Raw genomic sequence first — 16,089 nt, 5'->3', positions numbered from 1 at the left:
TAGTAAATGAATAAATGAAACAAATAAACACCATCTGCGGGAACTGATTTTGAATTTTACTCCATACTATCTCCAGCTGCCTGCTCATTAGTAAAAGAAATAAGCACTTAAAAGAAATAAACACTTGCTTTCATTCTACAGTTGCTAAGTCAATGGCCCATTTTCAAAAAAGAAAACCCAATCTATCTTGTAGGTTTGTTTAGAAGGAAAAATAGAGGCAGCAGTGAGGACTATGTCTCATTCTTCTCTTTATCACTGACCTCAGCACAATGCCTGATACGAACAAGCCCTCAGTGAACGCCACTTTGAATGAAAGGAGCTAATTCTAATCCCTAGTTTTGCCCTGTAAATTTGGACAGGATGTTTCATCTCTCTCAATATCAGTTTTTCCATATAAAGAAAGATTGGGGAAAAATAGCTTATAGAAGGGTGTGTTGCTTCAAAATGAATGAGAAAATGAATGCCCATGAGGTATCTTGCAAAATCTAAAGCAATGGTCCCAAACCTGGTGTGTAGGGGAATCATCTGGGAGGTTTGAAAATACACATTTTGGCAGGGTGTGGTGGCTTATACCTGTAACCTCAGCACTATAGGAGGTCAAAGCTGGAGGATCACTTGAGCCCAGGAATTCGAGACCATGCTGAAAAACACGGCAAAATTCTGTCTCTACAAAAAATACAAAAATTAGCTGGGTGTGGTGGCTCACGCCTGTAGTCCCAGCTATTCAGGAGGCTGAGGTGGGAGGATCACTTGAGCCTGGGGGGTGGGGACTGCAGTGAGCTGTGACTGCACCACTGCACTCCAGCCTGGGCAATAGAGTGAGACCCTGTCTTAAAAAAAAAAAAAAAAGAGAGAGAGAATACACATTTCTTGGCTCCCCCTACTGAACCAGAATCTGTGTGTAGGAAGCTGGGGATCTATTTTTAACAAGTTCATCAAATAATTCTTACACAGCTGGGCACTGGTTTGGCATTTGGAATCCTATGATCTAAAGCACTACGACAGGGAAGGGATGCAAGATTGGAAAACAGCCTCTGGCCAATCAGAAGAAGCAACTCAACAAAGCAGGTAATTCAAAAAAGCAAGTAACTTAGTTGTTAAGACTTGATCTGGGCCTGGCACGGTGGCTCACGCCTGTAATCCCAGAACTTTGGGAAGACGAGGCGGGTGGATCTTCTGAGGTCAGGAGTTCAAGACCAGCCTGACCAACATAGTGAAACCCCGTCTCTACTAAAATAATACAAAAATTAGCCGGGCGTGGTGGTGCGTGCCTGTAATCCTAGCTACTAGGGAGGCTGAGGCAGGAGAATTGCTTGAACCCAGGAGGTGGAGGTTGTAGTGAGCCGAGATTGTGCCACTGCACTCCAGCCTGGGCAACAGAGCAAGACTCCACCTCCAAAAAAAGAAGACTTGATTTGTTTTTTCTCTTGGGATTTAGGGAAGCTAAATTTTCATTTTTGTTGTTAAAACATGGCTTTATTCCATTATTTTCTCTGTATTAGCCCTTGAGGTACATAGTTGCTCACAAGGGTCAGAGATGTCCACCTCTGCTGCAAGACCAAAGTGAAACAGATCCTAAAGAAAATTTATCCCCTAGTTTATTTTTGGGGTGATGAAAATGTTCTTGGAACTAGATAGTCATGATGACTGCACAATCTTGTGATCATACTAAAAACCAAAAAATTATACACTTTAAAAGGATGAATTTTATGGTATACAAACTGTACCTTAATTTTTAAAAATCTGTCACATACCAGTTCTCTGAGCTAACATCTGTTTCAGGATAGCAGTACAGTAAAACTGAAAGACAATTGCACCTAACTGCATTAAGGCATGAAACTCTACCTGAAGGGTTATAATCTTTCTTTTAATTCCAAGAAGCTCTATTACCACCACCCAACGCAACCTCTACCTCCCCCTCCCCAACAAAAGCATGAGAAGAGTAAAGCATGAGATCACCTGGAATTACTATCTCTAGAGCAATGGATAATTTTGCTCCCGAGGAGACATTTTTGGCTGTGAGTTGGGTGCTACTGTCATCTAGCTGGTTGAGGCAATGGGATGCTACTATTAAACATAACGCATAGTGCAGTGCCCACAGCAAAGAACTGTCCAGCGCAAAATGTCAAATAATTTTCTAGAGCCATGGTTCTCAAAATCTGGTCCCTATGTCACCAACAATGGCATCACCTGGGAACCTATTAGAAATACAAAATCTCAGGCCCAGCCCAGACCTACAGAACTAGCAACTCTGGGCATCTGTGTTTTAGCAAGCTCTCCAGATGATGCAGATCAACACTAAAGCATGAGAATCTCTGGTGAAGTTAGCAAACATAAAGTTAAATATCAATGCAATCAAAACACAGAGGTGAAGTTACAAAGTCACGTACAGTTAGTATAGAACAAAACTAGGATTTGAACCCAGGCTGCCTAATGTCAGAACCTGTATGTACTCTTATGCTATACTATCTTTTTAAGTACTTTAACTTTTGTACATCAGTGACTTATTCTTCCATTAGAGGACAAAAATTGTTGGCAGAATCGAGTTAGGCAGAGGAGAATGGAATGGGGGAGATACCACCATAATAATTATACCACCCCCAATTCTATATACTAGTATGCATTTTATAGGCTGCCAAATAAGTAATATGAAAACAATAAGGATATATTAATGTTGCTAGGTTACCCCAAAGCGTACTGAGCCTATGTGATGACTTTTTTTGTCATAACTTGGTAGGATTGTAGACTTCGTTTTTCAGTCTCTAAAACCTGGAAAAGTGCTATCTTTTCATCGAGATTCACACACAGTTCAAGAAATTAGGCTTGACAGGTGTAATAGGCAGGGCAAATTTTGACTCAGAGGGTGGAGAGAGGAGGCACAGTGGAAATTTTCAAGCATGTCCTGCTGAACTTGCTTGCATAAACATTGATTTGGAATTTAAGCTTAAGATGTTTCCCCTTGGTAAGATGATACTTAACTCTTTTTGTAACTCTCTCTTTCGAAAAAACTTGGAACATATGGTTCTTGGGCTAGTAGGCTGTCTGATAAAATGGCAATTTATCCAGCATGTGAGGCAATGAGACGTTCCATTGAGTTCTGTATAGGTGACAGAATCATCCCTTTAAGTACTTGAACTTTTATTACTTTAGCCATTTCTAGTGGAATAATTTCTAAAATGTACTATATACATCTCTCCAGTCTCAAACTAAATGCTATGTAGTGAAAACAAACTTCTATCTGATACTCAGGAGTATAATTATGATCTTCAAAACTTGAACATGGAGGCTCTAGAAGTACATAAGGCTGTCATCCCAAAGACGGAATTATTGAGCTCTTAGATCTTGTCTGTCACAGACAGTTGTCTGCATTTTGCTGAGTGTCAGTCACCTTCCAGCTTACTGTGAGAGCAAAACCCCCCACACAACCAAATTGACTAGAAGCTGACATAAAATCAAGAAAATTAATCTAAATGAGTCTTTTCTTTGGAGTGTATGTGTACATTTTTGCTTGCATTTGGTTTTAGAATTGCGCTTAGCATTAATCTGGCTTACAGATAGGAGGGGTGATATTATACATTTAAATGTCATCAAACATTGCTCATTGAAACATTTATTCTGCTTTTTATAATGACAGCTAAAAGAGAACAAACCCAGCATTTAAACTCTATTTTGAAACATGTCTTTTAAAGTGTTTCCAAATCTTAGAACTGTACATCTTCATGAACGCTGCCCTCCAATTTTGTCACTGATAATCTCTAATCTTATCCAGAAATTTTCATTGATGAGTTTCCAGTGACATTTCAAAAAGCCTATTCTACAATACTATACTCCCTGACCTCTCTACAGCTGATAATGTGGATTACTCGTTTTCTTGACATTTTAGGAGATTCTAAATCGATTCTCTCATGTTGTCAGGTTCTATCAGTAGGCCTTCAAACTTCTAAGATTTCTCCTCTATATTTTCATCAGCATTTCTCACTTAAACAAATGCAATTACTACCTACCATATTTTGTGGATGCCCTTCAAATACAGACGGTCCCCAACTTTGGACGGTTTAACTTAAGACTTTTCAACTTTACAATGATGCAAAAGATACGCATTCAGTAGAAACCATACTCTGAGTGCCCATACAACCATTATATTTTTCATTTTCAGTACAGTGTTCAATAAATTACATAGATATTCAACACTTTATTATAAAATGTTTTGTGGTAGATGATTTTGCCCAACTGTAGGCTAAGGTAAGTGTTCTGAGCACGTTTAAGGTAGACCAAGCTAAGCTACCGTTTGGACGGTTAGGCGTATGAAATGCATTTTCAACTTACGGTATTTTCAACTTATGATGGGTTTACCGGGATGTAACCCCATCGCAAGTTAAAGAGCCTCTGTACATCTCTTTATTTCCATGTCTTTTTTCTCCCTAGATTTTAAACAATGTAGCCCTACTTAGATTCAATTAGCTTCATCTTTGCCTTCTTGCTGCTGCTTCTAGCATAAAGGGAAGCGCTACTTGCACAGTCTCAAAAACTTAAATCTTAAGTTCCTCAGCATTCTGTTTACAGATGTACAGATTCTGCCAAATCTATTGCTTCCACAATATCAAAGAATTTAGTAATTCCTTCCTCTCTCTCTCCCCTGCCTAGTCAAACCTCGGCCACATTATACAACTTACCAGTCTTCCTGTCTTCTGAAATACAGCAGTGAAAGCCATCTCCTTGCCTGGAGGCAGAACTCATCAGAAGTGTAAGCTGCACGCTAACTACATATTACTGCTAACGATCTGAAATCCCCTAAATGGTCCGATATGCAACTGGCTACTCAAGCTCTACCAAGTCTATGTTTCAGAGGACAGAAATTGATTCGTGACGTAGCCAAATTATAAAAACCTCAGACTATTTTTATTAATTTTTTAACAACCAACGTAAGGCAATACTTTTCCAGCCTTTCCAGCAAAGTGCCTTGCACAGGATCGTGACGTCTACACTCCAGGGAGATCCTGACTCGTAACCCAAGACACCGCTAAACAGAATTTATCTCACATTCGTGTTTTACCTTAATACAAATGCTGTAGTCGCCTCCATAAACACATCCGTAAACATTTAATTAACATTCTCAGCAATGAGTGAAACGGAGGCTCCCGAAGGCAGCGCGGGGTCCGCCCGGGCTCTGCGCATCCCTCCCCCTCCCCGGCCGCGCCGCGGCGAGAACGACTGGAACCCGGGCGTCGGTTCCCCTGCCGCGTCCTGAAGACCCGGCTTCAGGAAGGCGCGGCAGCTGACGTGAGAGGCGAACACGTATTTACTTCAAAGTGTGAGGAATCTAAAACCGTTTAAGAATTCAAAATGAGAATCCCACGACTCTGTCCCCCAAGGCCTTCGAGTTCCATTGTTGACGCCCAGACACCTCCAGACTCCTTTAAACATCTGCCCGACTCCTCTGACAGGCGTCCGCCCCTCGCGCACTCCCACCGCCAGCATCCGAAACGGGGTCCCCGGGCGCCTCCCGCATTCTCCCCACGCTCCCTCACAGGTCCTTTCAGTTCCCGGGCCGGAGTCGGGCCCGTCCTCCGCGAACGCGGCAACAAAGGCGAGGAGCCGCGGCGGGTCCCGGACGCGGGGCAGTCAGGCTCTGCCACCCCCGGAGCGCAGCGCAGCCCAGCCCCAGCTGCGAGCAGCCGCGCGGATCCCGGAGTCGCCCGCCGCCTCCCCAGCCCAGCCCCGGCCGGGGTCCGCCCGGAGCAGCGACGCCTCAGGCCCGGCAAGTCTCTCTCGGACCCTGGGCCGAGCCTCCTCGCCCCGCCCGCCCCGGGCCCCGGATGTGACGGCACCGTCGCCCGCAGCGCTCGCCCCCCGGGCCGCGCGTGGAGGGTCCCGGTAGGTGGCGGGGGGAGGGGGTCTTCCCGCCGGGCCGCGGCCCCCACGTACCCAAGTGAGGAGGCTCTCGCACAGCTCCGCCCGCTCCAGCGACTCTACGCTGAACATCTTCCCCGCCGCGGTCAGGCAGCGCCTACCGCCTGGCCAGACACCGCCGCCGCTCGGTCGGGGGAACCGGGGGCCCGCGCAGCTGACTCGGCCTCAGGCCCGCCTGCTCCTCGGATCTGGCCGCCGATTCTCGCCCAGCGCTGGCAGCGGCTCCGCACCGTCACCCCCAGCGCCCCTCCTTCTCCTTTCACTCGGGACCGCGCGCCAGCCGCGCGCGACTCCGGCCACGCCCGCCGCCCCGCGTCCCCGCCCCCGGCCGCCCACACCGCTCCTCCCCAGCGCCGCCGCCCTGGCTGGAGCCGCGGCCGAGGAACCACTGCGCACTCTCGCGCCCCGGGCGACCCGCGCCGCCGCCGCCGCCGCCGCCGCCGCGCGCGCCCCCGCCACCAGCTCGCTGCGTGTCGAGGCGCGCACGCGCACGAGCACGCGCTCCGCCCTGGAGGCTGCTGCGGCGGGTCCTCCTCCGCCGTCCGGTCGCGCCCTCGCGGAAGCTCGGCAGTGCGCGTGCGCCCGCACCCGCACTCCGAATTAGAAAGGGGACGTCTAGTGGGTTGCCCGGGAGGGGTGGCGGGAGCGGTCCCGGAAATAATCTGTCCTCTGTCACCGGGAACTGGCGAGGTAGTTCCTTCGCGGTGGAGAGGTACGTCCGGCGCGCGGCGGCCACGCCCACCCTATCGGGGCCCGCGGAGCCGCGGACCGCGGGGCCTGGCCTTCTTGGGGTAGCTCTGGCCGCCGAGGCTTTGCGGGGCTGCGGGAATCGCCGCCTCCTTCCCCCCGGGCCCCTCTCTCGTCTGGAAGCCCCAGAATCGCCCCGCGGCTGTCCGGAGTCGCCGGCGACGGTGGAGGGGCCGACGCGGAGAGCGGGTTTAGGTGGGCTTGGCCGGCGGCGAGGACACCGCCGCTCCCTCTAGGGTCGCTCGGAGCGTGACCCTGAGAACTCTCCTTAATGCAGGAGGGGTGTGCGCCCGTTCGCCAATCTGTAAGGACCCCGGCAGACCCCGGGCCTGAGTTTCCCAGCGTTCGGAGTTGGCTTCGCTTAATGGCGAGGCGGATCGTTCTGGAGCTTCCACCTCTTTAGAGGCACGAATCTGTCTGCAGGGCTGCCGATGAATTTTTAACAGATATAGCATACGCAGAAAAGTGCATACGACATACACGTTTAAAGAAGAATTAATAAAACACCCAGATAAAAACGAAACGGGCATTGCCGGCACCCCAGGAGTTTCTCATCCATGCCCTGTGCTCCTTTCGAAGCCTGATTCTCTCCTAGCCTGACTCTCTCCTAGCCTTACTAGTGTGATCATTTCCTTACAGCTTTACTATCTATGTGTGCATGCGATGTGGTTTTCCTTTGCCTGTTTTTGAACTTTTGCGGGTGGATCACAGTGTGTTGTTTTGTGGTTTTCAATCTACTAGTATTAAATTGGTGTACTGTGTATGTATAGGTAATTTTCATTGTTGCCTAGTATTCCAGTGTGAATAGAACAGTGAATCCATTCTACTCTGGATGGGCGTTTTGTTCAGACTGAGGCCACTCAGAACATGGCTATAAACATTCTAGTGTACCTGGAACGTAGTGCAAATGTGTTGGAATTTCCAGGACATGCACCTTGGAGTCCTTAGAGAATTGTCGATGCGTAGAGTATGCATAACTACCAGCCAATGCCAAATTTTTATTTGGAGTGCAACAAAGCTAACTTCCCAGGAGACACTTTCACTTTGCTTTGTAGTTCCTGGAACCCCTTTCCCCCACTTTTTTTCCATTAAGAGTGGGTTTTCTCACTGAGCACTGAAAACTGCCAAGACAGCACTGAGTGGGGGTTTTTTGGTTGTTGTTGGTTGTTGAGAAAGGATCTCGTTCTGGAGTGCAGTGGGGCAGTCTTGGTTCACTGCAACCTCTGCCTCCTGGGCTTAAGTGATCCTCCTACCTCAGCCTCCTAAGTAGCTGGGACCACAGGTGCAGGCCACGATGCTCAGCTAATTTTCTTATTTTTTGTAGAGAGGGGGGTCTCGCTATGTTGCCCAGGCTGGTCTCAAACTCCTGGGTCAAGTGATCCGCCCGCCTTGGCCTCCCAAAAGTGCTGGGATCACAAATGTGAGCCACCGAGCCTGGGCCAGCGTTGAGTTTTTAAGGATGCCTTACAGAGTACCACTTGATAGTTGACCCCTGAATATTTAGCATTTTGTAAGTGTAAAAAAAAAAAAAAAAAAAAAAAAAAATTACCTGAAGTATTCTCAATGGTCTTTTTTTCAAACATTCTTCCCTACACCAAGGGCAGAGAAACCTTTAGAAATTACACGTATGTGGCCGGGCGCGGTGTCTCGGGCCTGTAATCCCAGCACTTTGGGAGGCCAAGGCGAGCGGATCACGAGGTCAAGAGATCCTGGCCAACATGGTGAAACCCCATCTCTACTAAAAATACAAAAATTAGCCGGGCGTGGTGGCGGGCTCCTGTAGTCCCAGCTACTCGGGAGGCTGAGGCAGGAGAATCGCTTGAACGCGGGAGGCTTGAGGTTGCAGTGAGCCGAGATCGCGCCACTGCACTCCATCCTGACGACAGAATGAGAATCTGTCTCAAAAGAAAAAAAAATTACACATATGTATCTCGCCTGTCTTTGGTTCCTGTGTTGGTGCCTCTGGATATTTGTCAAACTAGAGTTCCTGCATTCCTTATCAGGTTATTTCTGTCGAATCTCTAGCACTTTTAAGTGACCTATAATCTTGTAGGCAAGTGAATGAAGTCAGTGAGTATATGTCACATTGACTTACGCCTGACTCACATGCAGCTTGTCTTTAGATGGGCAGACAAGATGCTGGCCCTACTGGAGCGACTGTGGTTGTGCCGTCCTGAGCACCCTTCCTCCAGTGGCCCCAGTTTTCAAGGCTTTGACACAATGGACCTAAAGTCTCCTTTTTCAGTCTTGGCCGCATATCCACAGTGCTTTTGTGCATGATGTTGCGTTGTTCTGGAGGTTTCATTTTGTAATTCCAGTTACCTTTGATGAAAGAAATTAGTAAAAACTTTTTGGATGTGAGTAATTGCAGAAGCCATGTGGCTGCCAAGTTTCTACGTGAGCCTTGGGGTAAAAAGACACTGAGATTCTCTCCTTTGTTCCAGGAAGTCCTGGAATTTCCTATTTTTCTCTTATTTTCTCTGTGTGTTTTATTGTTTTTCCTTCCCTGAATGCTTTGGAAATGCCTGAGGAGAGGTGAGTTGAACTTGTCTTAGCTGTCTGGTTACTCCGGTTGGTTGGAGGCTAATTCTCACCCACAGCTGCTTATCAGATTAAAGAGGGCATGTCCTGTGTGACAGTGCTCCAGATTGCATCCTGTCTTTCCAGGGAACACATACTTAGAGCTGTGATTAAAGAGAGTTTGAGATGCTATGTGGAGCAGCTCTGGGGCAGGCATGGCTAGTTTTTATCATAGTTCTGCTGATTCCTTGGCAGTTGTTAATAATATTAACCAAAACACTGTAGCTTCCATTTGCTGAGAGTCTATAGGATGTGCCAAGCAGTATGCTAAATGCCTTACCTTCATTGTCTCATTATAAACTTCACAAGGCAAGGCACTTCCCCTGCCATGCCCACCCCAAAAAAGAGTGGCAGTTTGATATGGTTCAACCTAATGCCTTTTACATATGAGGAAGCTGAGACTGAGACTTTACGTAAGTCCAGGGCTGTCTGACTCTGGAACTTGTGCTTCTTTGCTTTCTGAAGATACTGCTCAATAAGATGTAGCCAGCTGAGCAATAGCAAAGCCAGTTTCTCTGCAAACTTCTATCAGTTACACTGCACAGTTTCCAAGATGGATGGGGTTCAGTTTTTGTGAATCTTAAACAGTTCAAAACCGAGTATTAGTAATTCTTCTTTTCATATTTTACAGGATACCATGAAATAGATTACATCCCATGTTCTATACATTTAATAACCTTGTTTTTGGGTTTAATGTAAACAACATTTAGTGGACACTACAACATATAAGACCCTGCGTGCTACTAACAGTAATAAGATACGATTCCTGACTGAAAGGAATTCATTCTTTAAAAATGTATTTTTAATTTTTATAGATGTATAATAGTTGTACATATTTATGGGGTACCTGTGATGTTTTTATACAAATATGTACAATGTGCAATGATCAAATCTGGGCAGTTTTTTGAGACAAAATCTTATTCTGTCACCCAGGCTGGAGTGCAGTGGTGCAATCTTGGCTCACTGCAACCTCTGCCCCTCAGGTTCAAGCAATTCTCATGCCTCAGCCTCCCGAGTAGCTGGGATCACAGGCGTGTGGCACCACGTCTGGCTAATTTTTGTATTTTTAGTAAAGATGGCGTTTCACCATGTTGGCCAGGCTGGTCCCAAACTCCTGGCTTCAAGTGATCCACCCACCTTGGCATCCCAAAATGTTGTGATTACAGGTGTGAGCCACAGCACTGGCCTGAATCTAGGGTTTAAAAAAAAAACTCTGCAACAGAGCCTGTAACATGAAAAAATAAATCCAGTAAGATATTACTTTATATGCTTGGAACTAAGTGCTTAACATTCTGTGATTAATAATAATAAATTTTGAGGGTGAAGCAATTGAGCACAGTATCTACATATTCTAAAACTGAACCGTAGTCACTTGTGGATTCTGTAAATACTTGGCACCAATAAACGTTAATTTTTGGCTGGGTGTGCTGCCTCACGCCTGTAATCCTAGCACTTTGGGAGGCCTAGGTGGGTAAATTCCTTGACCCCAGGAGTTCGAGACCAGCTTGGGCAAGATGGTGAAACCCGTCTCTACAAAAAATAAAAAATTTCGCTGAGCTTAGTGGCGCACGCCTGTAGTCACAGCAGGAAGATTGATTGAGCCTGGGAGGTCAAGGCTGCAGTGAGCCAAGGGTGCACCACTGCACTCCAGCCTGGGTGACAGAACAAGACCCTGTCTCAAAAAATAAATTTTAAAAATTAATTTATAAACATTAATTTGAGCAATATCTGTTTTTCAAGAAGGAAATTCGTGGTATAGTGAGAGTGTTTAGCAGTTGACATGCCAGTCATGCCACTTAGGTCAGTGTAGGTGCCTCCGGAGTAGGCACCGTCAGGAAACTGAGCAACTGAGTGGTAGATGAGAATGGGCATTGACCGGGCATTGAAGCTCAATTTGCATATCAAGAGAGGAGGCAAGTATTGGTTTTATTTTTCTTGTTAAAGTAATTCATACTTGAAAGAATTGAAACTGTGAAACTGTCCTAGGGAGGGTGATGGTCTGGCTTTGCCAGTCCATCTCCTCACTGATAACCACTCTAATGTTAGCTTTGATGTGGCCTTTTCTCTATTCCGAAACTCTGAATCAGAGAAATTTAGCAGTAGAAGGAAGTGAAGAAATAAAGTCACAGTTGTTAAACTAAAATAATTTAAAAGGTCAAAATCAAGTTTAAAGAGAGTTTAAGTGTAAAGGTTGAGGACAGGCCACCTGGGAAAGGACAGATTTAAAAGCATGGAAGTCACTGCTCTTAAGTATAGACATTTGGGATTGTTTATATAGACAAAATTTAGGGACATTTGACAGAATTTTAATATCTTAATGTAAGGCTTCATGTACAGTTACAATGATCTGATTAGTCAAGGTGTCTTTTTTAGGGAAGAAAGAATGTAACTGTCATGAGATCCCTGTTCGGGGCACCATCTGGTCTGAGTTAGGTACAGGACAATAAAGGAGGCAGTTAATCTGTAATAAAAATCAGCAATTAGAAGGAGGAGATCTGGTCTCTTTTAAAAAAAAGACTTAGTCTTTTTTTAGTTGTTTATAGAACAAGAACAATAAGGAAGAGTTAAGCTAAAAATCTAAGAAACAGAATTGTAAACGTGTTACGTGACCCAGATCATAGTCACATCTCTTTCAAGGCTTAAGGTGTTTTGGAGGTTCTAAAAACGTTTAAATTTTATTTACTTTTACACAGTTGTTGTAACAGAATTGGAACAAAAATTCAGGGCTCATGTCCAAGCAACAACTGCTTGGGCTTCAGTTTAGAGCCTGTATGGTTGGACAGAATCAGCAGCACTGTTTAGTTCTGGATAATCACTGACTGTGAACAACAAAAGTTGGAGAACAGAAGTCCTTGATTTTGGAATTCATTTTTAGGACTGAGATATTATGTCAAGTCCCCAAGTAGGAAATTTTGTTTCCTGTTTATCTTCTGGAGTTATAAATCAGACCAGCCTCTTTCCAAACTGAAGTGATGGTACAATACCTCATTTTTGAGCCACTAGCACCTGCAGTTGCTTTTTTACTCCAATTTTATGAGAAACTACGGCAGAAGTTGTGCTATCGAAGCCCCCAGCAAGCAGGTCAAATGGCATTAGTAGATCTCCATTTGACAGCCTGGCTTTTGTTGGGATTTCCATGGGACAAGAAAATGCAGTGCCCTTCTCTTTTCCTCTCAGCACCGCTGGGAATATCTGCTGTCAAATGATGCAAATAAAATAATATGGCCATGCAATACTTAAATATCCTGGATCTCTGAGCTCTTGGAAATGTACATGAAGCAATATCTTAAGAGTATAATCGCAGGCCAGGTGCGGTGACTCACACCCGTAATCCCAGCACTTTGGGAGTCTGAGGTGGGTGGATCATGAGGTCAGGAGCTCGAGACCATCCTGGCTAACACGGTGAAACCCCATCTCTACTAAAAACAGGAAAAATTAGCCAGGTGTGGTGGGGGGCGCCTGTAGTCCCAGCTACTCGGGAGGCTGAGGCAGGAGAATGACGAGAACCCGGGAGGCAGAGCTTGCAGTGAGCCAAGATCTTGTTACTGCACTCCAGCCTGGGCGACAGAGCGAGACTCCGTCTCAAAAAAAAAAGTCTCAAAAAAAAAAAGAATATAATCGCATAGTAGTTAAATATTTATATATAATATATATTATATATATGTTGTACAGTATAATTTATTCGCATTACCATTGATTGCACCTTGAAGGACATAGAAGCAAATGTAATGCATTTTTTTAAGTACAAAATAATAAACTGCCTAAATGTATAGCATAGGGGAAAATGTGAGTAGGAATAATTACAATGCATTTGTTGATAGACTTAACTTACAAAGCACTTTCACCTCTGTTAATTTGTTTTAACCTTCACAGCTCCATGAGGTAATTAGAGGTTGGAAATCTTGACGCAGGGGATAACATTTGGGTTATCTTTGAGCAGATGCAAGTAGTTCTCAGTACCCTCAGGACTTTTGAAACAGCTACAGCATCTCTAATTTTAAGAGAGGAAACTGATGAAATAAAAACCTAAATTGACTCCATGGCCCACCCCTAGCTTATTTGAGGCTCTTCAGTTCAGTTGGCAGCTCATTTAACTGTTCTTTTGAATGAAAATACTGCAATTAGAGCTGTTTCTGTGAGTTTCCTGGTGTGCACCTTCGTAATGGTTATTTGAAACCAGTCATTAAAAGTTCCATATGTCAGGCGATTAGTCCGTGTAAAGCTGGTGAAAGCTGCCGTTCATCTGTTTGCGCAGGTTTCTTCCATGAGTGATAATTTTCTTGCAGCCAGTTCAGATTATTTTCAAAGGTATTAAGACGTCTATACTCAAAATACCTGATTAGTGGTGATATTGAATAAAACTTTTTTCAGCTCAGTAAGTTACATAAATGCAGAACTTTATTTTAATTATTCATATATATTTAATTGAATATTTCCTTAATTTCTCTTTAGGTGTCTTATAAGACTTTGACACTTCCTGTTTTGTCTGAAAAAAATGTGAATTACCTGTGATATTTGGACTCCAGTGTGGTTGGGCTATCTCCCCTCATACCTATAGAATTGGGTACTACCATTTTTCTCTAGTTTAGAGTGTACGAAGGGAAGTTTCTTATCCTCCCTTTTCTATTCATAAGGAAATGCAGCATCAGAGTGATTCTATATTCCAAGCAGTTCAAAGAATTCTGAACCATAAGCTGAACTTAGTTTCAAGTGGGCAAATAGTTTTTCAAGCACCAGAATTTTCATTATTTCAAGTAGTTTTAGTATAGCTATAAATGTTCTATAGCCTAAATGTCTTTTACTTTTCAAATTACTAACACTGTAAGTATGGTAAGTCACTTTTATTTAAACAAATATCTATTAGGTCCTATTGTATACAGGGCATATGCTAGAGAATATGAGAATGCTTACAGAAAACTATAATATATTTCCTTTCCTATCAATACATGGGAAATGCCACAAGATATACACATGCTGTGAGGGGGAAGAGGAATCTGATCTATTTAGAGAATTTATTTGGTATTCAGGAATAAGAAGAGAGCAGTTGGATAAGAGTGGCTTCTATTTATTTATTGTTTTTGGTGGGGGGTGGGGAGGTTGGGGGGTGGGGGACAGGGTCTTGCTCTGTCTCCCAGGCTGGAGTACAGTGGTGCTATCTGGGCCTCACTACAACCTCCGCCTCCCAGGTTCAAGCGATTCTCCTGCCTTAGCCTCCAGAGTAGCTGACATTACAGGCACACGTCACCCGGCTACATTTTGTATTTTTAGTAGAGACGGGGTTTCACCATGTTGGCCAGGGTGGTCTCGAACTTCTGACCTCAGGTGATCCGCCTGCCTCAGCCTCCCATAATGCTGAGATTACAGGCGTGAGCCTCATCCAGCCCAAGAATGGCTTTTTTTTTTAAAGGGGTTAAGCTTGAAGAGGAAAAAACATTTTAAAAAAATACATAAATAAATGATAAATTATAGTAATTGTTTTCCTTAAAAGAAATAGAATTTGGCTGGGTGCAGTGACTCATGCCTGTAATCCCAGCACTTTGGGAGGCCGAGGCAGGCGGATCACGAGGTCAGGAGATCGAGACCATCCTGGCTAACACGGTGAAACCCTGTCTCTACTAAAATACAAAAAATTAGCTGGGCATAGTGGTGCGTGCCTGTAGTCCCAGCTACTTGGGAGGCTGAGGCAGGGGAATTGCTTGAACCCGGGAGGCGGACGTTGCAGTGAGCTGAGATCCGCACCACTGACTCCAGCCTGGCAACAGAGCAAGACTACATCCAAAAAAAAAGAAATAGAATTTTGTTCTCCACAAAATAATGTATCTGGCAAATTTTAAAGAACTCCATGATGGGGAATCCCCACTGGAGTTGTACTTAATTGCAACCTATCAGAAACTAAATATATTAGAAGTCAGTTATATTTACATTGCTTTTATTAGTATATTTCATTTTTACTGTGTCATTTGTAACTCTCATCTTGTTTCTTCTTATTTTAGATCTGGAATGGCCACATATCAAGGTGAAGTTCAAAGTTTGAAACTGGATGATGATTCAGTTATAGAAGGAGTAAGCGACCAAGTACTTGTGGCAGTTGTGGTCAGTTTCGCTTTGATTGCTACCCTGGTATATGCACTTTTCAGGTGAGATTTAAGGACAAAAGAATTGAGTACATTTGCAAGGGCTGCTGACTTTTTGACCCCTAATAATGTATAATATTTAATATGAAAAGCAAGTAACAGATCTCAGTGATTGTAGATGTTTACTAAGGTATTTTATTTTCCATGGGGCTTTGAATGCTAACACATATATTTCCTGTCATCAGCTGTCTTACCAAATAATAATTAAATTCATCATCCACATTTTGAATAAAATATTCGTATTTTCTATTGGCGTATGACAATTTAAAAAACTTTAATTTTCATAATTAAATCCATCAACTTGTAGGTGATATAGATAATAAGTGCAAAATACTTTCAGTTTTAAATGGAAAAATTTAGGCAAAAAAAGACTTGTATAGTAAAAAGGGAACTAATATTAGAATTAATTTAATTTTTTTACTTTTTTATTTATTTATTTTTTGAGACAGAGTCTCAGTGTGTCACCCAGGCTGGAGTGCCATGGCACTATCTCAGCTCACTGCAACCTCCACCTCCTGAGTTCAAGCGGTTCTCCTGCCTCAGCCTCCCAAATAGCTGGGATTATAGGCATATGCCACCACACATGGCTAATTTTTTGTATTTTTTTTTTTATTTGAGAGAGAAAGTTTCGCTCTTGTTGCCCAGGCTAGAGTGCAATGGCACTATCTCAGCTCACCGCAACCTCTGCCTCTGGGGTTCAAGCGATTCTCCTGCCTCA

General features: G+C 44.2%; 2 protein-coding genes across 12 annotated transcripts in view; one reads left to right on the top strand and one right to left on the bottom strand.

Annotated features, from left to right (window-relative positions):
* Positions 1 to 6,230, bottom strand: part of HOOK3 (hook microtubule tethering protein 3) — a 147,683-nt gene extending 141,453 nt beyond the window's left edge. For 2 of the 7 annotated variants that reach the window (XR_008527882.2, XM_054561530.2), the window contains exon 1: positions 5,926 to 6,212. Coding sequence is in view for 6 of the 7 variants with exons in the window: in XM_054561530.2 (XP_054417505.1) it covers positions 5,926 to 5,982 (57 nt within the window). In the remaining variant the exon portion in view is untranslated. Of the gene's footprint in view, positions 1 to 2,979; positions 3,098 to 4,673; positions 5,758 to 5,925 lie in introns of those variants that run through there. The other 5 variants (XM_054561529.2, XM_009243772.4, XM_063726421.1 and 2 more) reach the window with 4 other exon arrangements.
* RNF170 (ring finger protein 170) overlaps positions 5,802 to 16,089 on the top strand; it is a 44,952-nt gene continuing 34,664 nt past the window's right edge. The window contains exons 1-2 of one of the 5 annotated variants that reach the window (XM_024251664.3): positions 5,802 to 5,874; positions 15,231 to 15,374. In XM_024251664.3, the coding sequence (XP_024107432.1) occupies positions 15,238 to 15,374 (137 nt within the window). In that variant the 5' untranslated portion in view covers positions 5,802 to 5,874; positions 15,231 to 15,237. Of the gene's footprint in view, positions 5,875 to 6,414; positions 6,623 to 10,948; positions 11,151 to 13,674; positions 13,802 to 15,230; positions 15,375 to 16,089 lie in introns of those variants that run through there. The other 4 variants (XM_024251661.3, XM_024251662.3, XM_063726422.1 and 1 more) reach the window with 4 other exon arrangements.

Source organism: Pongo abelii, chromosome 7, assembly GCF_028885655.2.
Source record: "Pongo abelii isolate AG06213 chromosome 7, NHGRI_mPonAbe1-v2.0_pri, whole genome shotgun sequence".
NCBI classification, from domain to species: domain Eukaryota; kingdom Metazoa; phylum Chordata; class Mammalia; order Primates; family Hominidae; genus Pongo; species Pongo abelii.
This window is presented reverse-complemented; position numbering and strand designations above follow the sequence as displayed.